This window comes from Cetorhinus maximus, chromosome 23 (assembly GCF_964194155.1).
Source record: "Cetorhinus maximus chromosome 23, sCetMax3.hap1.1, whole genome shotgun sequence".
NCBI classification, from domain to species: Eukaryota; Metazoa; Chordata; class Chondrichthyes; order Lamniformes; family Cetorhinidae; genus Cetorhinus; species Cetorhinus maximus.
Window position 1 is genome coordinate 28,071,680 of NC_135901.1, and position 24,102 is coordinate 28,095,781.

At 45.1% G+C, this 24,102-nt stretch overlaps 4 protein-coding genes and 2 pseudogenes across 7 annotated transcripts in view; 4 read left to right on the top strand and 2 right to left on the bottom strand.

Annotated features, from left to right (window-relative positions):
• Nucleotides 1–3,989, bottom strand: part of LOC144697407 (uncharacterized) — a 456,361-nt pseudogene extending 452,372 nt beyond the window's left edge. The window contains exon 1 of the transcript XR_013580361.1: nt 3,933–3,989. The product of XR_013580361.1 is annotated as an uncharacterized LOC144697407 (transcript). The remainder of the gene's footprint in view (nt 1–3,932) is intronic.
• Nucleotides 1–9,021, top strand: part of LOC144697448 (uncharacterized) — a 47,824-nt gene extending 38,803 nt beyond the window's left edge. Inside the window, exon 5 of the mRNA XM_078569425.1 lies at nt 5,676–9,021. Coding sequence (XP_078425551.1) covers nt 5,676–6,488 — 813 coding nt within the window. The 3' untranslated portion in view covers nt 6,489–9,021. The remainder of the gene's footprint in view (nt 1–5,675) is intronic.
• Nucleotides 1–24,102, top strand: part of LOC144696981 (uncharacterized) — a 159,756-nt gene that overhangs the window by 98,209 nt on the left and 37,445 nt on the right. Inside the window, exon 2 of one of the 2 annotated variants that reach the window (XM_078568718.1) lies at nt 13,220–15,355. The exons of the other annotated variant lie outside the window; for it this stretch is intronic. Coding sequence (XP_078424844.1) covers nt 13,590–14,765 — 1,176 coding nt within the window. The 5' untranslated portion in view covers nt 13,220–13,589 and the 3' untranslated portion in view covers nt 14,766–15,355. Of the gene's footprint in view, nt 1–13,219; nt 15,356–24,102 lie in introns of those variants that run through there. 2 annotated transcript variants of the gene reach the window in all.
• Nucleotides 1–24,102, top strand: part of LOC144697450 (uncharacterized) — a 190,551-nt gene that overhangs the window by 38,817 nt on the left and 127,632 nt on the right. The window lies entirely within an intron of this gene.
• LOC144696911 (uncharacterized) lies at nt 21–22,435 on the bottom strand (annotated as a pseudogene). The gene is made up of 3 exons (XR_013580276.1): nt 21,885–22,435; nt 20,696–20,713; nt 21–2,122 (listed from the first exon to the last, which is right to left on the bottom strand). The product of XR_013580276.1 is annotated as an uncharacterized LOC144696911 (transcript).
• The window catches only part of LOC144697124 (uncharacterized), a 162,906-nt gene continuing 150,382 nt past the window's right edge, over nt 11,579–24,102 (top strand). Inside the window, exon 1 of the mRNA XM_078568961.1 lies at nt 11,579–11,761. The gene's annotated coding sequence lies outside the window, so the exon portion shown is untranslated. The remainder of the gene's footprint in view (nt 11,762–24,102) is intronic.

Consider the following 24,102-nt stretch of genomic DNA (forward strand, 5'->3'; position numbering starts at 1 on the left):
AAGGGTTGGAAAAACTCAGCAGGTCTAGCAGCATCTGTGGAGAGAAAAACAGAGTTAACGTTTCGAGTCCGTATGACCCTTCTTCAGAGCAATTCCCTGACAATTTCCGCATGTTTTCAGCCATTTCTCACAAAAGCTACTCGGATTGTAAGCTTCTGTCTGAAATTTTATTTTCCTTCAGTTTCCAACCTCCAACATTAGACAAGTATTCTCTGTTACTATGTTATAATCCTGACAGCCTGATGGTGAAGGAAGAAACTGGAGCCAGTCTTTGCTTTGTATAGATTTATTCACAGTGTGAAACATTACAGGTATATACCTCCTGAATACACCCCACTATGTGCCAGTAGTGTCTCTTTATATGTGCTCAAGTAACCATCCAATAAATGTCCTGCACCTGTGTATATTTTACCTCAATTGACACAATTAACTCCCACAGTCCGAGCAGGCTGGTTAACCGAGTGAATCCCTTCCTACACTCAGAGCAGGCAAACGGCCTCGCCCCGGTGTGACCCTGTTGATGTGTCAGCAGGTAGGATGAAAGAGTGAATCCCTTCCCACACATGGAGCAAATGAAGGGCCTCTCTCCAGTGTGAACTTGCCGGTGTGTCTGCAGATGGGACGACCGAGCGAATCCTTCCCACATCGAGAGCGGGTGAATGGTCTTTTCCAGTGTGAACCTGTTGGTGTGTCAGCAGGTGGGATAACTGAGTGAATCCCTTCCCGCACTCAGTGCAGGTGAACGGCCTGTCCCCGGTGTGAACTACCTGGTGTGCCACTAGGTAGGATGACTGAGTGAATCCTTTCCCACACTCAGACCAGGTGAACGGCCTCTCCCCGGTGTGAAATACTTGGTGTGCCACTAGGTGGGATGACTGAGTGAATCCCTTCCCACACACAGAGCAGGTGAATGGCTTCTCCCTGGTGTGAGTTACCTGGTGTGCCACTAGGTGTGTAGACTGAGTGAATGCCTTCCCACAATCAGAGCAGGTGAATGGCCTCTCCTTGGTGTGAGCTACCTGGTGTGCCATTAGGTGGGATGACAGAGTGAATCCCTTCCCACACACAGAGCAGGTGAATGGCTTCTCCCTGGCGTGAGTTACCTGGTGTGCCACTAGGTGTGTAGACTGAGTGAATGCCTTCCCACAATCAGAGCAGGTGAATGGCCTCTCCTTGGTGTGAGCTACCTGGTGTGCCATTAGGTGGGATGACAGAGTGAATCCCTTCCCACACACACAGCAGGTGAAAGGCCTCTCCCTGGTGTGAACTGCCTGGTGTGCCACGAGATGGGATGACTGAGTGAGTGAATCCCTTCCCACACTCGGAGCAGGTGAATGGCTTCTACTTGGTGTGAACTATCTGGTGTGCCACTTGGTGGAATCACTGAATGAATCCCTTCCCACACTCAGAGCAGATGAATAGCTTCTCCATGGTGTGAACTGCCTGGTGTGCCACAAGGTGGGATGACTGAGTGAATCCCTTCCCACAAACAGAGCAGGTGAACGGCCTCTCCTCAGTGTGAACTACCTGGTGTGCCACTAGGTGCACAGACTGAGTGAATCCCTTCCCACACACAGAGCAGGTGAACGACCTCTCCCAGGTGTGAACTGCCTGGTGTGCCACTTGGTGGGATGACTGAGTGAATCCCTTCCCACACTCAGAGCAGGAGAACAGCCTCTCCCCAGTGTGGACTACCTGGTGTACCAGTAGGTGGGATGACTGAGTGAATTCTTTCCCACATTCAGAGCAGATGAATGGCTTCTCCCTGGTGTTAACTACCTGGTGTGCCACTAGGTGGGATGAATGCGTGAATCCTTTCCCACACACAGAGCAGGTGAGCAGCCTCTCCCTGGTGTGAGCTATCTGGTGTGCCAGTAAGTGTAATGGATTACTGAATCCCTTCCCACACACAGAGCAGATGTGCGGCCTCTCCCTGGTGTGAGCTATCTGGTGTGCCACTAGGTGGGATGACTGAGTGAATACTTTCTCACACACAGAGCAGGTGAGCGGCCTCTCCCTGGTGTGAGTGATCTGGTGTGCCACTAGGTGTGAGTAATGAGTGAATCCCTTCCCACACACAGGGCAGGTGAATGGCCTCTCCCCGGTGTGAATGTGTTGATGAGTTTCCAGCACAGATGTGGTTTGGAATCCCTTCCCACCGTCCCCACATTTCCAGTTTCTCCATGATGCGTGTGCCCTTGTGTATCTCCATGTCTGTTGATCAATTGGTGCCTTGTCCACACACAACACATATGTGGTGTCTCCCCTTTGTGAATGGTGTGATGTTTTTTCAGTCTGTTTAACTGATGACAGCTGTTTCCACAGTCGGTGCACTGGAACACTCTCACTCGGGTGTGTATGTCTCGGTGCTTTTCCAATCACACTGATGTTTGAAACATTTTGAACCAGACAAAACAGACAATCATCTCTCCTTCTAGATTCAAAGGCCAATGATATTCAGGTCCTGATGAATCAAGTAACTCTGGCAGATGCTAACATGAATTTTGGTTTGAGAATTTCTAGCACAGACGGATTCTGGAATCCCTTCCCACAGTCCCCACATTTCCATGGTTTCTCCATGGTGTGGGTGTCCTTATGTCTTCTCTGTGTTTGATAATCAGTTGAAGCCTCATACATGCACAGAACACATGTACAGTCTCTCCCCGCTGTGAATGGTGTGATTTTTTTTTCAGGCTGTGTAACTGGTTAAAACTCTTTCCATAGTCAGTGCACTGGAACACTCTCACTCGGGTGTGTGTGTCTCAGTGCCTTTCCAATCACACCAATGTTTAGAATCTTTCCCCACAGACAGAACAGCCAAACGTTTCTCCACATTCAAAGGTCAATTATGTTCAGGCCCTGATGAATTGAATGACACTGTGAGAGCTTGATGTGATTTTTGGTTTGAGATTTTTGTCTGCAAATCCTCCCCCTCTAATATCCTGCAAAAGGAGTTTACTGTCAGTACAGGATAGAAATTCAGAATCGATAATTCTAGTTTCTATGAAACATTCTTTCCTCTCCTGTTCCCCAAAACCTGTAAATCTCTGTCCCACACACTCTCCCTCCAATCTCACTCTGCTGTACCCAATATACAACCTCCCAATTCTCTTGAAAGTGCAAATTCATCCCGATTGGCAGATCCATGTTCAGCACTGTTAGTCCAGCAAACAGAGCTGTGAGCCATATGGATGAACACATTAGAGGAGTTCAAATGTTGTAATGTAATATAACATGCATTGCATGATTAGAGGTATGGGGGGATGCAAGAAACAACATTATTTAGGAGTGAGTGATCATGACCTGAAATTCAGTGTGTCTGTGGATGGTGGAACTGGAGATGATCATTGATTTCAGAATGAAATTCGATGGACACTTGATGGAAATACACTTGCAGGGGAACGGGGATATCAAAGGGGAATGGGACTGACTGGATTCTTCCACAGAGAGTTGGCATGAACTTGAGTTGTCGAATTAACTCCTTCTGTGCAGTAATGACCCTCTGACTGGAAATATATACACAGCTACAGTCTTATACTACAAAACTGGAAAGGATAATAAATGAATTTAATTACAGGACTACAAATAATATATCTAAACTGTTCCCTATCATAACATTAGACATATCTCTGTCCTTTATTAATTTACTGGCCCCTTAAATGTCAGCCATCTCCTGGGGAAACCACTCCTTTAATTGTGAACATTAGGAAAGAGACCATTCTTTTAGCCAGACAAATAAATGTGTCAATCTGAGGGAGCAAAGGATGTCAATGTCTTTAAGAGAGAGAGAGAGAGAGACCTGGGCCAACCTTTCCAGAGTCTGCACCCTCCCTGGATTCACTTCCTTTCCCTTCAATTCCTGCAAGTTAACAATTTCCCCCCAGAATGAAACAAGAAATGGAAAGGGGGAGAAAAGAAAGTGTTTTACTCACAGATGTTGGTCACAGGAGTAAGTTTTAGTCTGTGTGAAGCTCAATCTTCATTCACACAAAGCCCGCACTCTGATTGGCTGGAGGACCAGGGGCCTTCCTCTTCTTCAACCCTTTTCATTGGTCAACCTCTCAGCATGATGGGAAGGGGGCGGGCTAAACGCCACACATGCGCAGCTTCTCCTCTCCCGTGTTCTCTGTGCGGCTTTTCGCTCTGGCCGGAGCCGCCAGCCAGTTGCCTGGAAACCTTGGCTCGAGGAGGTGGAGGGGGAAAAATGGATGGGGGCGGGGCTCCCGTGTCCGCGCGCCTGGCCTGCAGACTGGAACCCGAGGACGTCACCGCGGAGCAGAGTGATTCCTATTGGCTGATTCAGGCAGGGTTCCATTGTGGACGTCACAATGCGGAAGTTGGACAATGAGCTTCAGACTAAAACTTCCTCCTTTGGCCAACATCTGTGAGGAAATCAATGTTTCCCCCTTTCTATTTCTTTTCTCATTCTGGGGGCAAATTATTGACTTGCAAGAACTGACAGGAAAGGAAGTGAATCCAGGGAGGGTGCAGACTCTGGAAAGGTTGGCCCAGGTCTCTCTCTCTCTCTCTCTCTTAAAGACATTGATATCCTTTGCTCCTTCAGCTTGACACATTTATTTGTCTGGCTAAAAGGATGGTCTCTTTCCTAATGTTCACAATTAAAGGGGTGGTTTCCCCAGGAGACGGCTGACATTTAAGGGGACAGTAAAATAATACAGGGCAGAGATTTGTCTAGTGTTGTTTTATGGTACATATTAAATGTTCTATTTCCACTTCTCTAATAAAATATATGTGTTATTATTTCTAGCCCTGTAATATAGTGCCACAGCTATGTTACATATTTCCAGTCATAGAGTCATTACAGCCCTGAAGGAATCCATTTGGCAATTCAAGTCCTTGTCCACTCTCTGTAGAGCAATCTGGTCAGTCCTGTTCCCTATCTATATCCCTGTTCCCCTGCAGGTTTAATTCCTTCAAGTTCATTTTGAAACCACTGATTGTCTCCACTTCCACCAGTCAATGAGTTCTCGGTCTAGCGGCCTGCACGAAGATTTTCAGGACTCTGTGTTCTGCACAAGAACCACTATTTGTGGATCAGCATGAATCGGCACCTTCAGGAGAATTGGGAGGGTGTATATTAGGTACAGCAGAGCGAGAATGGAGGGAGAGTGTGTGGGGCAGAGATTTACAGCTTTTGGTCAATGAGAGAGGAAAGAATGTGCCATAGAAACTAGAATTGTCTGTTCTGAATTTCTATCCTGTACTGACAATGATGACTTTTGTAAACTTCTTTTATAGGATATTAGAAGGGGAAGATTTGCAAACAGAAATCTCAAACCAAACATCACGTCAAGATCTGACCGAGTTGGTCAATTCATCGGGAGCTGAATATCAATGGTCTTTGAAGCTAGAAGGAGAAATGTTTGTCTGTTCTGTCTGCTTCAGAAGGTTTAAAAATCAATGTTATTGAAAAAGCACTGAGACACACACACCCGAATGAGAGTGTTCCAGTGTACTGACTTTGGAAGGAGCTTTAACCAGTTACGCAGCCTGAAAAAGCATCCCCATTTACTGCAGCGGGAGGGGCTGTACACATGCTCTGTGTGTGGACCACTCAGTTGATCATGAATCTTAAGAGACCCAAGGACACCTGCAGCATGGAGAAACAATGGACATGTGGAGACTGTGGGAAGGGATTCATATCCCCATCAAAGCTGGAAATTCATCAACGCAGTCACACTGGGGAGCGGCCGTTCACCTGCCCTGTGTGTGGGAAGGGATTCACTCAGTCATCCCACTTGCAGTCACACCAGCGAGTTCACACCAGGGAGAGACCGTTCACTTGCTCTGAGTGTGGGAAGGGATTCACTCGGTCATCCCACCTGCTGAGACACCAGCGAGTTAACACCGGGGAAAGTCTGTTCACCTGCTCCATGTGTGGGAAACGGTTCACTGAGTCATCCAGCCTGCTGAGGCATCATATTACTCACACCAATGAGAGACCCTTTAAATGCCCTGACTGTGGGAGTGGCTTCAAAAGTTCTCAGGACCTGATGTTTCACCAGCGCATTCACACCGAGGAGAGACCATTCAGATGCCCTCACTGCACAAAGAGATTTAGAAGGTCATCCAACCTGTGGGAACACCAGCAGGTCCACACCAGTGAGAGGCCATTCACCTGCTCTGAGTGTGGGAAAGGATTCATTCACTTGTCCAAATTGCAGATGCACCAGCGAGTTCACACGGGGGAGAGGCCGTTCACCTGCTCTGATTGTGGAAAGGGATTCAAGGATTCATCCACCCTGCTGAGACACCAGCGAGTTCACACTGGGGAGAGGCCATTCACCTGCCCCATGTGTGGGAAGGGATTTGCTTATTTATCCAGCCAGCTGAGACACCAGCGAGCTCACAGTGGGGAGAGGCCATTCACTTGCTCTGAGTGTGGGAAGGGATTCTGTGATTCATCGAACCTGCTGACACACCAGCATGTTCACACCAGGGAGAGGCTGCTCACCTGCTTTGAGTGAGGGAAGGGATTCACTCAGTCATCCAGCCTACTGAGACACCAGCGAGTTCACAAGTGATTCCAGGGGTTGGATTATGCTGTTATTGCTGCTGTTAATTACATCCAGGACTGAACCATGTTCATTCTGACACTTGGTGAAGTGGGAGGGTTGGAGGGTTTCTTTCTGCTGGACTGGCCGGTCTCACGTCTTTGCTTCCAGTGGCTGATGCTCTTTGAGCCTGGGAGTGCACATTTCCACTGAAATGATCCACAAAAACTGATGAAGGACATTTATTTTATCCTGGATAGTAAATAGTGTTTTTCCTACCACTACAGGTAGATCTAAAATAAATACATTTGTCTCTGTTCCATTGAGTCTCAGGGCTGGAGAGAGGATTTATGAGAATGGAACCAGGGATGATGGACTTCAGTTAATTGGAGAGACTGGAGCAGCTGAAATTTCTGTCTTTAGATCATAGAATCATTAGGTTGGACACGGGACCATCATGTTCCTGACTGTAGAAGTCCTGTAGAGCAAACCAGTCAGTCTCATTGCCCTGCTGTATCCCCGTAACTCTGTAGGTCTATCTCCCTCATGTGGTCATCCAGCTTCCTTTAGAAACCATTCCCTCATCTCTGCTTCTACCACCCTCATAGGAAGTGGGTTCCAGGTCATTACCACCCGCTTGAAATGTACACGCATCTCATAGACACAGAAGGAGGCTATTCTGCCAGTCTTGCTCCTTTGAAATAAATACCCAATTAATCCCATTGCTCTGCAATTTTCTTTTCCTTTCAAGATTCTGTCCAGTTCCCTTTTGAAAGATACAGTCAAAACTGCTTCTCGCACTGTTTTCAGGCAGTACATTCCAAATCACGACAACTCGCTGTGTTTTCAAACAAATCATTCAGGATATAGTGTGTGTGGATTTTCACGGAGTATACGAAAACGTGTCAAAGGCATGTTATTTCCACTAGTAATTACAGAGTCTTAATTTTATGATTTTGATGAGGGGACCGAGTGTCATGTATCATATTCGTGGACAACTGAAAAAAATTCCATTTCTCTAGCACCTCTCGCTAGCACAAGAACCCCGAAGCATCTTACAGCTGATGCAGTGCCTTTGAAGTGGAGTCACTGTTGTCATGTAAGAAACTGTAGGTGTGCCTGTGAAGTTGAATTTTGTTTTAAAACTCAATCACTTTCATACTGTATTCACTGTTATAAGTAACAAAGTCAAGGAAACCGTCTTAATTTAACATCTGGCTTCTTGCTTGGTTTAACAGTCTGTAACTTTTCTTCCTTAACTATATATTGATCTTGGATTAAAAGCTAGTTATGAAACATCTAATTATTAAGTAATCAACCCCTTGATTATTTGATCCTGAGTTCTGTAAAACACAAAGCACGGTACGCAACATTAGATGTGATTCTGCGATTGGACATTTGCTAAACAATGCTGACAACTAATTTAGGATTATCAGTTGAGCTCACAGTGTAGTGCACTTATGTGTTCTAAAAGCTACGCATATTAATACGCAGAGCCCTCTTATTTGCAGACAAGAAGAACATGTACACACATTCACCTGTTTCAACTGAATAAAATAGGCAACAGCCATACTCTGGTTCATTCACCATGGCAATTCCTTGACCAAACAGAGTCAATCTGCCTGGTTTGAATTTAAACAACTCTTGGCAGTTGGCTATCAGTCATCAGTCCAATGGTGCATTCTCCCTGTCAATTCCTCTACCAATCAAAGTCCATTTCGCCAACCAATCAGCACTTTCTTCTCATGAAGTATTAATTGTTGTTCCCTTTGCATTTGGCATTCTTGCAAATGCTCTGATGAGTGCAAGATGAAAAGCTTCAACATGTCTCTTCTGCAATTACTGTTATAAATAACTACCAGCCAGGAACAAATGACTGAATAAGTAGTGAGCCTTAATTGAGTTACAATTAATGAATCAATAATGAATCAGTAGTTATAGTAAAGACAGAGTTTTATTTGCTGTAAGAATGTAAAAGCTTAATTGCTGTGTATGTAAAGAATGTGCAATTGAAGATAAATGTACTGGCAAGAGAGACCTTCAAGCTCTCATTATCCTCAAAGTTTGAATCTCTATGAATAAGGGATGGTATAGAATAAGATAAAGGCATAATAGGAAACAGTTCTGTTGTATTCTTGTCTAAGATAATGAGAGAAGGTGGTATAAGTAATTGGGGAACCAATTTAAATTAATCTAGTAACCAACTGACCAATTGTCATGTTACAACTGGCCCAACTCTGACGTGAGGTAATGGTTACTTTGGGGATAAAAGTAGAGGTTCTGAAGGTCTTCCTTGCTAGCCAAGTACTGACTCCCGAGGCCGAGTTCCAAGGAAATTACTGTCAAAGAAGGAGCCAGACTCCCGAGGGTGAATTCCACAACAATTACTGTCAAAGAAGGAGCCAGAGAGGGTTACGCTTCTACAGACTGATCACCTGCATGAAGTTGTAAAAATCAATGTCTTAAAGTTGTTAAGTAAACCTTTTTCTTTTAATAAACTTCTTTTAAATTTACTACCAGACAATTTTGCCTTTGCCTTAACTGGTTAAAGTCTTGTCTAAATCAAAGTTAATTCATTAAATGGCAAGTGTAGGTGACTGAAATCAATTATGTAACAGAGAACAAGATCAGATAATATCAATCTTAAATTTTAGTAATTGCATTTATATAGCGTCTTTCACGACCACATGATGTCCCAAAGTGCTTTACAGTCAATGAGGTAATTTCAAAGTGCAGTCACTGTTGTAATGTGGGAAACGTGGCAGATTTACACACAGCAAGATCCCACAAACAGCAATGTGACACTGACCAGATAATCTGTTCTTAGTGATGTTAATTGATAAAAATCGGCCAGGACACTGGGGATAACTCCCCTGCTCAACTTCGAAATAGTGGCCCCGGGAAGTTCTAAGTCCACCCGAAGCAGCAGACAGGGCCCTTGGGTTAGCATCTCATTCAAAAGACAGCAGCCTGACAGTGCAGCACTCCCTCAATGCTGGCACTCAGAATGTTGGATACAACTTTTGTCCTCAGGTCCCTGGACTGGGACGTGAACCAACAATCGTCTAACCCAGAGGTGAGAGTGTGATCCACTGAGCCACAGCTGACACTATAGACAATACAAAGTTAGAAAGGGAAAGCAATTCTTTAAAATCCCCCACCCGTTGCCTTTAGTGCCTAAAGCTAATAATAAAAACCCCGAATAACAAACAGCTATTTGATGGACAAATGTTGAAGTGTTGGTTTAAAGTCACAAGTTTCAACTTCCCAGTTGAACTTCGGACATCTTCCTGTCTCTCTATTGCTGGTGTCAATGACAGCCAGGCGACGGAGCTGAGGGCTGAATTTAACTGAGAATAACGGGGCCTGCACCCCAGTTGGGAAACTGCCATGGGTGTCACACTAACAGAAAGACAGGAAGGTGCTGGAAGACTGACTGGGAAATGGGCCTCCAACCAAGGAGGAGGGGTGTCCCGATAGAGGTCTTTAAGATTATGATGGGGTTGATGTCAGGAAAATGTTTTCAGTTGTTTGGGGAGACCGGAACTGGGGGCCATAAAGATCAGGCCGTCACTGTATTGTGTACAGTTCTGTGCACCACACTTTTGGAAAGATGTGAACACATTGGAGAGAGTACGGAAGAGGTTTACAAGGATGGTTCCAGGGATGAGAAACTTCAGCTATGAAGATAGATTGGTGAAGTTGGGACTGTTATCCTTGGAGTGGAGAAGGCTAAGAAGAGATTTGATTGAAGTGTTAATGAGGGGTGTCATGAGGGGTCTGGACAGAGTAGATAGGGAGAAACTGTCCCTGCTCATAAAAGGATCGAGAACAAGAGGGCACAGATTGAAAGTGATTTGCAAAAGAAGCAAATGTGATGTGAGAAAAAAGCTTTTTCACACAATGAGTGGTACAGGTCTGGAATGCTCTGTCTGGAAGTGTGATGGAGGCAGGTTCAATCGAGACATTCAAGAGGGCATTAAATGATTATTTGAACAGAAACAGTGTGAAGTCGCTGATGGGTCAGTCAGCTGATTGAATCTGTAAACCACTTTCCACATGGAACGGGTGAATGGCCTCTCCCTCTCCTCAGTGTGAAGTCACTGATGGGTCAGTCAGCTGATAGAACCTGTAAACCGCTTCCCACCTGGAGCAGGTGAATGGCTGTTCCTCAGTGTGAACACGTATCCAACTCAGATGGGGATCAGAATCCCTTTGCACTGTCCCAATATTGCCACGGTTTTTCTGGAATAGATGTGTCCTTGAGTCTGTCCAGTTGGATGATCAGTTTAAGCCTTGACAAGACACCAACCATGGATCATTGATATCTTTTCCAACAGACAGAAGAGTGAACTATTTCTCTTTCTAGGTTCAAAAACCAATGATATTCAGAAACTGATGAATCGAGTGACTGTCAGATTTTGATGTATTATCTGTTTTGAGTTTCCTGTCTCTAAATCCTCCCTCTCCAATACACTGTAAGGGGAGTTTACAAAGAAATCACTCTAACGACAGGATCGAAATTCAGAACTGACAATCCTGGTTATCAACAAACATCCTTCTCCCATTCAAACTATGAATCTCTGCCCGACACACTCCTTCCTCTCTATTGATTGAAATACTAGTTCATCCTACTATCCTCCTCCCACTTTCCCCCAATTCTCCTCCTCTGAAGGTGCAGACTCTCGGGTTCAGTTTCACACTCACCTATTGCCCTCCCCAATATGTCACCCAGGTGTCCAAATCTTTACACCTGAAGTTAACAAACTGTTTTGCTAAGGGGGCGTCACAATCAAATCCAGTGACTACCAACATGTACTTTGTGTCAGGGCGGGGTCACTCCGGCCCCCGACCCCACTTTCCATCCCAGTCCCAGGAGTTTGGAGACTGGGCTCCGGATGAGTAATGGCGGCCGAAGATCCCACAATCCACAGCGTTGGGGAAACCGCTCTATCCGCCGCGGCAGCGGGAGGCCCGGGACTGCGCATGTCCAGGAAAGAGGGGACAACTGCGCATGTGCGGAGAGTGGCGTTTGGCCTGCCGCTCAACTCACCGTGGGGGGTCAGAGGGTCTCCCGCGTCCGCGAAGGCTTCCGCTGCCCCATTGTCTTTATGCGGGAGATTGACCAATGGGGAGAACTGGAGGGCAGGAAGGACTCTGGTCCTCCAGCCAATCAGAGCGCGGGCTTTGTGTGAATGAAGAGTGAGCTTCACACAGTCTAAAATTTCCTCCTGTGTCCAACATCTGTGAGTAAAACACTTTCTTTTCTTCCCCTTTCCATTTCTTTTCTCATTCTGGGGGGAAATTGTTAACTTGCAGGAACTGAAGGGAAAGGAAGTGAATCCAGGGAGGGTGCAGACTCTGGAAAGGTTGGCCCAGGTCTCTCTCTCTCTCTCTTAAAGACATTGACATCCTTTGCTCCCTCAGCTTGACACATTTATTTGTCTGGCTAAAAGGATGGTCTCTTTCCTAATGTTCACAGTTAAAGGGGTGGTTTCCCCAGGAGATGGCTGACATTTAAAGGAACAATAAATTAGTATTGGACATAGCTCTGTCTAGTGTTGTTTTATGGTACATATTAGATATATTATTGATGGTTCTAGAATTAAATACATTTATTATTATTTCTAGTCTTATAATATAGCAATGTAACTACGTTATATATTTCCAGTTGTAGAGTCATTACGGCACTGATTGAGTCCATTCGGAAACTTGAGTCCATGCCGACTCTCTGTAGAGTACGCCAGTCAGTCTAGTAAACCTTCTCTGAACTGCTTCCAATGGAAGTATATACCCCCTTAAAGAAGGAGGCCAGAACTGCACACAGTACTCTAGGTGTGGTCTCACCGATATCCTGTGCAGCTACAGGAAGACTTCCCTACTTTTATACTCCATCTCCCTTGCAATAACGGCCGACATTCCAGTTGCCTTTCTCATTACTTGCTGTACCTGCAGACTGACTTTTTGTGATTAGTGTCCAAGGACACCCAGATCCCTCTGTACTGCAGCATTCTGCAGTCTCCCTCAATTAAATAATGCTCTACTTTTCTATTCTTCCTGCCAAAGTGGACAATCTCACATTTTCACACATTATATTCCATCTTCCAATATTTTTCTCCCTCACTAAACCTATTGCTATCCCTTTATGGACTCTTTGTATCCTCCTCACAACTTGCTTTCCTATCTATCGTTGTATCATTGGCAAATTTGGCTACAATACAGTCAATTCCTTCATCCAAGTCATTGATATGAATTGTAAATAGATGGGGCCCCAGGACTGATCCCTGCAGGACTGTGGAGCCTCAGTCATTAAATATATTCAAGACAGAGAGTGATATATTTCTAGATATTGAAGATATCAAGGGATATTTGGGATAGTGCGAGAAAATGGTGCCGAGGTAGATCAGCCTTGATCTCATTGAATGGCCGAGCAGGCTCAATGGGCCGACTGGTCTACTCCTGTTCCTATTTCTTATGATATCTGTGTCCTGGACAGGAAGCAGTGAGAGTAGATCTGTCGATCAGCATGAACCTTCAGGAGAATTGGGAGGGTGTATGTTAGGTACAGCAGAGTGAGAATGTAGAGAGAGAGAGTGTCTTTGGAGAAATGAGAGAGGAAAGAATGCTCCATACAAACGAGAATTGTCTGTTCTGAACTTCTATCCTGTACTGACAATGATGCCTGTTGTGAATTCCTTTTACAGGATACGAGAAGGGGAGAAGATTTACAGACAGAAATCTGAAATCAAAGGTTAAGATCTCACATAGTCACTCAATTTATCAGAACCTGAATATGATCAGCTTTTGAATTTAGAAGGAGAAATGTTTGTCTGTTCTGTCTGCTTGAAAAGATTTTAAACATCAGTGTGACTGGAAAAGCACCGAGACACACACACCCAAGTGAGAGTGTCCAAGTGCACTGACTGTGGAAAGCACTGTGGAAAGAGCTTTAACCAGTTACACAGCCTGAAAAAACATCACCATTCACAGCGGAGAGAGACCGTACATGTGTTCTGTGTGAGGACAAGGCTTCAACTGATCATCAAACCTGGAGAGACACAAGGACACCGAACCATGGAGAAACCGTGGAAATGTGGGGACTGTGGGAAGGGATTCAAAGCCCCCTCTGAGGTGGAAACTCATCGGCGCAGTCACAATGGAGAGAGACCATTCATCTGCTCTAAGTGTGGGAAGGGATTTGCTCGGTTACAACACCTACAGTCACACCAGCGGGTTCACAATGGGGAGAGGCCATTCACCTGCTCCGTGTGTGGGAAGGGATTCACTCGGTTAACCAGCCTGAAGACACACCAACGAGTTCACACTGGGGAGAGGCCGTTCACTTGCACCGTGTGTGGGAAGGGATTCACTCGGTTGAACAACTTGCAAACACACCAGCGAATTCACACTGGGGAAAGGCCCTTCACCTGCTCTCACTGTGGGAAGGGATTCACTCACTTATACAACCTGCAAACACATCAGCGAATTCACAGCGGGGAGAAGCCGTTCACCTGCTCCGTGTGTGGGAAGAGATTCACTCGGTTAAACAACTTGCAGACGCACCAGCGAATTCACACTGGGGAGAAGCCATTCACCTGCTCCGTGTGTGGGAAGGGATTCACTCGGTTAACCAGCCTGCAGACACATGAGCAAATTCATACTGGGGAGAAGCTGTTCACCTGCTCTCAGTGTGGGAAGGGATTTACTCGGTTACCCAACCTACTCACTCATCAGCGAGTTCACACCGGGGAAAGACCATTCACCTGCTCCGTGTGTGGGAAGGGATTCACTCGGTCATCCAGCCTGCTGACACACCAGCGGGTTCACACTGAGAGGCCGGTCACCTGCTCTGAGTGTGGGAAAGGATTCACTGAGTTCTGCAGACTGCAGGCACACCAGCGAATTCACACCGGGGAGAGGCTGTTCACCTGTTCTGATTGTGGGAAGGGATTCACTTGGTTATCCCAGCTGCGGACACACCAGCGAACTCACACTGGGGAGAGGCCGTTCACTTGCTCTGACTGTGGAAAGGGATTCACTCAGTCATTCAACCTGTTGCTGCACCAGCGACTTCACACTGGGGCGAGGCCGTTTACCTGCCCTCAATGTGCGATTGGATTCACTCAGTCATCCCACCTGCTGAGGCACCAGCGAGTTCACACTGGGGAGAGGCCATTCACCTGCTCTGAGTGTGGGAAGAGTTTCACTCAGTCATCCCACCTGCAGACACACCAGCGAGTTCACAGATGATTGCAGGGTTTGGATTCTGCTGTTGTTGCTGCTGTTAATCACATCCAGGACTGAACCATATTCATTCTGACACTTGGTGAAGTGGGAGGGTCGGAGGGTTTCTTTCTGCTGGACTGACCAGTCCCACGACTTTGCCCCAGTGGCTGATGCTCTTTGAGCCTTGTTGCGAATATCTAGTTTCATATTTCACAAAGATCACAGAATGAAAGGGTGTTTGGAATGTAAAATATATTTGGTTTGCATTTCTTTTTGGAACCACCCAAAGCATGCCAGGTTGCCATGGAGACGGGTTGTGCTGGTTGGATGATTCTTTTCTATAATTTATCTGGGTGCTCCTCACAGAAGAAAACTATCACAGTGTGAGGGTCAAGCTGGCTGTGGTAGATTGGGAAATTACATGAAAAGTTATGACGGTAGACAGGCAATAGCTAACATTGAAGGAATTATTACACATTTACAACAAATATAGATTCCTTTAGGGAACAAAAATGAAAAATGATGCAACTGTGCCTAACAGCCGAACAAAGAAAATATAAAGATTGAATTAGATCAAAGGAAGAGGCTCCTAAAGTGACCAAAAAAAAGTAGTAAGCCTGAGGATTGAAGCTTTTTATAGAATTCAGGAAAGGAGGACCAAGAAACTGATAAAGAAAGAGAAAACCGAACATCAGAGCAAACTGGCGAGAAACATGAAAAGCGAATGTAAAAGCTTCTATAGGTATGTGAAAAGGAAAAGATTAGCAAAGAGAAATGTGGGTCCATTCCAGGCAGAGACAGGAGAATTTATAATGGGGAATAAAGAATTGGAAGAGAAACTAAACAATGTGTGTCTGTCTTCACAGAGGAAGATACAGAAATCATCCCAAAAATACTAGAGAACCAAGGGACTAGTGAGCATGAGGAACAGATAGAGATTAGTATTGGTAAAAAAGTAGTACTGGAGAAATGAATGGGGTTGAAAGTTGTTAAATCCCCTGGACCTGGTGATCTCCATCCCAGAGTGTTGAAGGAGGTGGCTGTAGAGATAGTGGATGCATTGGTGATCATCCACCAAAATTCTATAGATTCTGGAATGGTTCCTGCAGATTGGAAGGTGGCAAATGTCACCCACTATTTAAGGAGGGAGAGGGAAAACGAGGAACTACAGACCTGTTAGCCTGGCATCAGTAGTAGGGAAAATGCTAGAATCTATTATAAAGGATGTGATAACATAGGAACATATGAATTAGGAGCAGGAGTAGGCCATTCGGCCCCTCGAGCCTGCTCCACCATTCAATAAGTTCATGGCAGATCTGATTGTAACCTCAGCTCCACATTCCCACCTACCCCCCAATAACCTTTTACTTCTTGTTTATCAAGAACCTATCTCGCTCTACCTCAAAAATATTCAAAGACTCTGCTTCCTCCGCCCTTTGAGGAAGAGAGTTCCAAAGTCTCACTGAGAGAAAAAAACTCTCCTCTGTCTTAAAGGGGCGACCCATTACTTTTAAACCGTGATCCCAATTTCCAGATTCTCCCACAAGAGGAAACATCTTCTCCACATCCACCTGGTTGAGGCCCCTCAGGATCTTATATGTTTCAATCAAGTTGCCTCTTACTCTTCTAAACTCCGGTGGATACAAGCCCAGCCTGTCCACCCTTTCCTCATAAGACAACCTGCCCATTCCAGGTATTAGTCTAGTAAACCTTCTCTGAACTGCTTCCAACACATTTACAGCCTTCCTTAAATAAGGAGACCAATACTGTACACCGTACACCAGATGTGGTCTCACCAATGCCCTGTATAACTGAAGCATAACCTCCCTGCTTCGAACAATAATATCCTGTTAGCTTTCCTAATTACTTGCTATACCTGAATATTTAGCTTTTGCGAATCAGGCACAAGGACACCCAGATCCCTCTGCATCTCAGAGCTCTGCAATCCCGTAGCATCTTGATTATATACTTCTTTTTTATTCTTCCTGCCAGAATGGACAATTTCACATTTTCTCACATTATGCTCCAAATGGCAGATCTTTGGCCACTCACTTAACCTGTCTATATCCTTTTGTAGTCTCCTTATGTCCTGTTCACAACTTACTTTCCTACCAGTCTTTGTGTCATCAGCAAATTTAGCGACCATCCCTTCGGTCCCTTCAACTATACTTGAATTTTCTATTTAATTTGAAGATAGAATGAAGTTGAGAGCCTAAAAGGTAACTAATCGGCATGTCTACCTGGATACAAGGCTCCTGTGATTCACATTGCCATGGAGATGGGCTTTAATAGGGGAAGGATCCATGGGAAGCCATTGTAGGATCAGATTGGAAAATTCCCCGAAAAGGCATCCTTGAATTTCACAGACAGATCAATCTGCCAAGATCTGAGAGAGAGAGAGCTGATAGAGGCGGCAAGTCTCTGTTTCACCACGTGGGAATATGGATGGGACACTGTGCTCACGTTGAAAAGACCAAATTCATGAGGATTTAAAACAAGACTGGAAGATTTGCCTTGCTTGAGTTAGAGGGATGACCCAGGAGAACCTTCACTGTGAAAGACCGTTCTGGAGTTAAAGGTTGCCAGATCTGGGAAAGGAAAAGAATGGAAGTAAACCCTCAAGAGCAAAGAATTGATTTGGACAGGTTCCAGGAGAATTGAGTTTCTACTTCAAGGACAGAGTAAAATATAACTGTGGAGTGGGATTTTTGATTATGTTCAAAGTAAAATGGCAAATTTCTGTTTGATAGTTTAAGGTATATGTTTCCAAAAAAAGTGGTGTTTGGTCAATATTGCTTCTTGATTGTTTGTTGTAGTAAAAGTCACAAAACATGAAGTCTTATTGTGTGATCCTTTAATTTGTTCACTGGGAATTTGAATTTATTTTTAAAAGTTACCAGTCTTTACAGAGATCCTAACATTTGGTTTAGAGCCACAAGTTTCGACTTCCCATTTGAGCCACCAGCACCTTTCTGTCTCTCTATTGCTCATGTCGATGACAGCCAGGTGACGGAGCTGAGGGCTGTATTTAGCTGTGAATAATGGGGCCTGCACCCCAGTTGGGAAACTGCCATGGGTGTCACACTAATAGAGAGACAGGAAGTTACTGGAGGACTGACTGGGAAATGGGCCTCCAACCAATCAGGGCACAGGAGGGAGTGACCGGGGCTAATGGTGACCCAACCTCCAGGTTCAGTGCCCCGTGTCCAAAGCAGGAGTCACGGGAACAGGGTACAGAGGAGCCGAAGAGAAACTATTTGGGACCAGTAAATTATGCCCATCCTTTTACTCCAGTTCTCTTTGATCCTCAAGTAATTTTCTGTTTGATTTTTTAATCACACCCTATTTCATTACTAAACTTTTATCAGTAAAAATATTTGATTTTTCTGGACTTTTCCTGATTAGATTTATGCACTTTAGTGAAGGTGGGTGAGAGGGGATGGCAGGCTTTTTAACAGAAAATGAGACCATCTAAGGTAATTGACAAAGGAGCCAGAGGGGGAGGTGAGGTCTTATTTTTCTCACACACAATGTGAGAAAATGGGTTTCGGGAAGTCCATCGTGATTTACTAATTCATCCAAGTTCTTCGAGGAAGTAACAAGAAATGTGGATAAAGGGGAACCTGTAGATGTGGTTTACTTAGATTTCCAGAAGTCATTTCACAAGATGCCACAACAAAGGTTGATACACAAAATAAGAACTGGTGGTGGAGGGTGTAACATATTAGCACAGATAGAGGATTGGTTAGCTAACGGGAAACAGAGAGAAGGCATAAATTGGTAATTTTCGGGTTGGTAAGATGTGACAAGTGGAGTGCCACAGGAGATCAGTGCTGGGCCCTCAACCATTTACAATCTATATCGATGACTTGGATGACAGGATCAAATGTATGGTGGCTAAATTTGCTGATGACATAGATACATAGGAAAATATTTTGTGAAGAGGATTTAAGGAGCCTGCAAAGGGATATAGATGGTTAAGTGAGTGGGCAAAAATTTGGCAGATGGAGCGTAATGTGGGAAAATGTGAACTTGTCCACATTGGCCGGAAGGATAAAAAAAAGCATATTATTAAAATGGAGAGAAATTGCAGAACTCTGAGGAACAGAAGGATCTGGGTGTCCTAGTACATGAACCACAAGAAGTTAGTCTGCAGGAACAGCAAGTAATTAGGAAGGCAAATGGTATGTTGTCATTCAGTGTAAGGGGAATGGAATAAAAAAGTAGGGAAGTTTTCCTGCAGCTGTACAGGGCCTTGGTGAGACCACAGCTGGAATAGTGTCTACAATTTTGGTCTCCTTATTTAAGAAATGATATAATTGCATTAGAAGCAGTTCAGAGAAGGTTCACTGACCTGATTCCTGGAATAAGGAGGTTATCCTCTGAGGAAAGGTTGGACAGGTTAGGCCTGTAGCCATTGGAGTTCAGAAGAATGCGAGGTGATCTTATTGCAACTTATAGGATCCTGAGGGGACTTTGACAGGGTGGATGCTGAAAGGATGTTTCCCCTTGTCAGAGAGAATAGACAGAGGGGACACAGTTTAAAAATAAGGGGGTCTCCTGTTTAGGACAGAGATGAGGAGAATTTTTTTATCTCCGGGGGTTGTGGGTCTGTGGAACTCACTTCCCCAGAGAGCGGTGGAGGCTGGGATAGTTTTAAGGCTGAGTTTGATAGATTCTTGATTGACAAGGGAGTGAAAGGGTTTCGGGGGTTGGAAGGAAAGTGGATTGAGATCATAATCAGATCATCCATGACCTTATTGAATGGTGGGAGTGGGCTCAAGGGGCCGAATGGCCTACTCCTGCTCCTAATTTGTATGTATTAACCCTTTATCCCCTTTCCCAAACTCTGAAATGATTCACAGTGATAACCCTTATTGGTGACAGTGGTTAGATTTTATTCAGTATAAATAAGACCTGACACATTCTCATGTCTGAGCAGTAGTATCAAAGTGCAGCAGTATTACCATTACACTCTGGGTAGAAGCACCATCTCCATGTAAATGCTTCCTGGTCTGCGCCAGATGCCATGGCACCAGTCAATGCAATACGTAAAACCTCTACAAATCTCTGTGCTCGAGGAATCCCTTCTGATACTTTTTTACATCACAAAATCTATGGAGACTGATTTAACCCAATCATTGCTGAGCTAACACTTGAACGGACCAATTACAAATCCTGTCATTGAACCATCTGTACCCGCCCAAGCCACGTCAAACTCTCAAACAAATGGCTTCCCATGCTCCGTCCCCGGTACAGGGAGTCAGCATTCCCATGCCAAGCAGTGAAAACATGGTGGCCTTGACACCCAGGTGTCGTCTAGGATTCAAGGTACTCTTGTTTTCTCTGTCCTCTGGGAGCTGTTCATCTCCCTGTTCCCACATAGCAAGTCGTCTGTTCTCAGCTCTGCCAGATTTTTGCTGAAGTTTGGCCCCTTTTACACCTTCCAGATCAATAAAACAATCAGAGAATGAAGACCCGAGTGTGGTTTTCTTTAAAAGAAGTTCAGAGGCAAAGGATACAAATTTCTCCAAGATACAGTGATCAACTTATTCATTTCATCTTCACTTTCTTGCCTTTCACTAAAATGTAGGTGGAACCCAGGTTGATACGTTCCACTGAACTGCACCCAAGGTGAGTTATTACAACTCCTTTACTGTCCAGTACAATATTTTCCGAATACCTTCAAAACAGAAAACAAATATTCCAATTTGATTTCAAGCATTAACACATTTTGTTTGTTCTTTATTATCGACGTCAGGCTGGGGTTTTTCTCCTTGGAGCAAAGGAGGTTGAGGGGAGATCTGATAGAGGTGTACAAGATTATGACAGGTTTAGATAAGATGGACAAAGAAAAGCTGTTCCCATCAGCTGATGGTGCAAGGACGAGGGAGACACAGATTTAAGGTTTTGTGTAAGAAATGCAGGGGGGGTATGAGGAAGAGCTGTTTTATGCAGCGAGTGGTAATGAGCTGGAACTTGTTGCCTGTGTGGGTGATGCAAGCGGAGACGATGAACGATTTCAAAAGGAAATTGGGTGGAGACTTGAGGGAAATAAACTTTCAGAGACAGTGGAACATGTTTGCTCTACAGAGAGCTGGCATAGACTCGATGGGCTGAATGGCCTCCTCTGTCCCAAAGACTCTCTGATCTAAAGAGAACAATTTCAGCTGCTCCAGTCTCTCCAACCAACTGAAGTCCCTCATCCCTGGTGCCATTCTCGTAAATCTCCTCTGCTCTCTCTCTAAGAATTTCACATCTTGCCTAAGGTGTGTGGCCCAGATAGAGGGTTCCAATCTAGAGGGATAGAATTGAAAAGCAGGGAGGTTATGTTCAACTTGTTTCGAACCATGATTAAACTACACTGGGAGCACTGTCAACATTTGTGATCTCCAATTAGAAAAAGGAAATAGAGGCACTGGAGAAGGGGCAACAAAGATTCACAAGAATAATACCAGAACTGAGAGCATTTAACCCTCAGGAAAGGCTGGGGCTGCTTTTCTCTAGAAAGGAGAAGACTGAAGGGTGACCTGATGGAAGTCTTTAAGATGATGAAGGGGTTCAATAATCCAATAGGGATTTCATGAGAAACCTCTTTACCCAGCAAGTGGTGAGAATGTGGAACTCACTACCACAGCAAGTGGTTGAGCAGAATAGCATGAATACATTCAAGGGGAAGCTAGATACATACATGAGGGAGAAAGGAATAGAAGGATATGCTGATGGGGAGATGAAGAGGGGTGGATGGAGCCTTAAGTGGAGCATAAATACTGACATAGACCAATTGATCTGGCTCTGTGCTGTAGACTCAATGGGAAAGACAAACATATTTATTTTAGATCGACCTGTAGTGGTCGGAAGAACAATGTTTACTATCCAGGATAAAATAAATGTCCTTCATCAGTTTTTGTGGACCAGTTCAGTGGAAAAGTGCACTCTCAGGCTCAAAGAGCATCAGCCCACTGGAAGCAAAGTCGTGAGACCGGCCAGTCCAGCAGAAAGAAACCCTCCGACCCTCCCACTTCACCAACTGTGAGAATGAAAATGCTTCGGTCCTGGATGCGATTAACAGCAGCAATAACAGCAGAATCCAACCCCTGCAATCACTTATGAACTCTGTCGTGTCCAAGCAGGGTGGATAACAGAGTGAATCCTTTCCCACACACAGAGCAGATGAACAGCCTCTCCCGAGTGTGAACTCGCTGGTGGGTCAGCAAATAGGTTGACCGAGTGAATCCCTTCCCACACTCAGTACAGGTGAATGGCTGTTCTCTCGTGTGAACCTGCCAGTGTGTCAGCAGGGTGGATGAATCACTAAATCCCTTCCCACAGACAGAGCAGTTGAATGGTCTCTCCCCGGTGTGAACCCGCTGGTGTGTCAGCAAGTTGGATGACTTAGTGAATTGCTTCCCACACTCAGTGCAGGTGAACGGCCTCTCCCTGGTGTGAACTTGCTGGTATGTTCGTAGATGTGTTGACCAATTGAATCCCTTCCCACACTCAGAGCAGATAAATGGTCTGTCCCCAGTATGGACTCGCTGGTGTGTCTGCAGGTTGAATGACTTAATGAATCCCTTCCCACACTCAGAGCAGGTGAATGGTCTCTCCCCGGTGTGACTGTGTTGATGAGTTTCCAGCTCAGATGGGCAACAGAATCTCTTTCCACAGTTCCCACATTTCCATGGCTTCTCCATGGTGCAGATCTGATAGATAGACATAGAGTCTATGTCTATCTGTGTCTTTGTGTCTCTCCAGTTTTGAGATTCTGTTGAGGCCTCGAACATACAGAGAACACATGAACGGTCTCTTCCGCTGTGAATGGTGTGCTGTTTTCTCAGGCTGTGTAACTGGTGAAAGCTGTTTCCACAGTCAGTGCACTGGAACACTCTCACTCATGTGGGTTTGTCTAGGGCCTTTTCCAGTCACCCTGACGTTTGGAGCCTTCTGACGTAGGCAAAATACAGAAACATTTCTCCTCCTAGATTCAAAAAACAATGATATTCAGGTCCCAGTGAATCGTGTGACTCCGTTAGATGTTGAGGTTTTGTTTGAGATTTCTGTCTGCAAAACTTCCCCTTCTAATATCCTGTAAAAGGATTCGCTGTTAGAAAGGATAGAAACTCAGAACAGACAATTCTAGTTTCTTGGCAACATTCCTTCCTCTCCATCCCAAACATTTAGCCCCCAGGATGAGAAAAGAAATGGAAAGGGGGAAACATTGATTTCCTCACAGATGTTGCCCAGAGGAGGAAGTTTTGGCCTGAAGCTCATTGTCCAACTTCCGCATTGTGACGTCCACAATGGAACCCTGCCTGAATCAGCCAATAGGAATCACTCTGCTCCGCGGGGACGTTCTTGGGCTCCGGTCTGCAGGCCAGGCGCGCGGACACGGGAGCCCCGCCCCCATCCATTGTTTCCCCCTCCCATTCCGCCTCCTCGAGCCAAGGTTTCCAGGCAACCGGCTGACGACTCCGGCCAGAGCGAGAAGCCGCTCGGAGAACTCGGGAGAGGGGAACCTGCGCATGTGCGAGAGAGAGCCCGCCCCTTCCCGTCAAACTGAGGAATTGACCAATGGGAAGAATTGGAGGATCGGAAGGACTCTGGTCTTCCAGGCAATCAGCGCGCGGGCTTTCTGTGTATGACGATTGAGCTTCACACAGAGTAAAACTTCCTCCTGTGTCCAACATCTGTGAGTAAAACACTTTCTTTTCTCCCCCTTTCTATTTCTTTTCTCATTCTGGGGGAAATTGTTGACTTGCAGGAACTGAAGGGAAAGGAAGTGAATCCAGGGAGGGTGCAGACTCTGGAAAGGTTGGCCCAGGTCTCTCTCTCTCTCTCTTAAAGACATTGGCATCCTTTGCTCCCTCAGCTTGACACATTTATTTGTCTGGCTAAAAGGATGGTCTCTTTTCGAGTGTTCACAATTAGAGGGGTGGTTTCCCCAGGAGATCACTGACATTTAAGGGGACAGTAAATTAATATAGGACAGAGATATGTCCAGTGTTGTTATGTGTTACATATTAGATATCTTACTTATGGTTCTGTAATGCAGGATATTTATTATTATTTCTAGTCTTGTGATATAGTACTGTGGCTACATTATTCATCTCCAGCCATGCAGTCATTCTAGCACAGAAGGAATCCATTCAGCAACTCGAATACTCTCTGTCGAGCAATCCCATTACTCCCATTCCTGTTCTATATCCCCGTGACCATGCTAGTGGTCATGCTCCTTCATGTGCCCATCCAATTTCCTTTTGAAGTCATCGAACATTTCCAATTCCACCATCCTCTTAGGCAGCCAGATTGTTTTCACGGCTACTCACTACCTTGATAAAGCCCTTATTGACATTGTTCATGA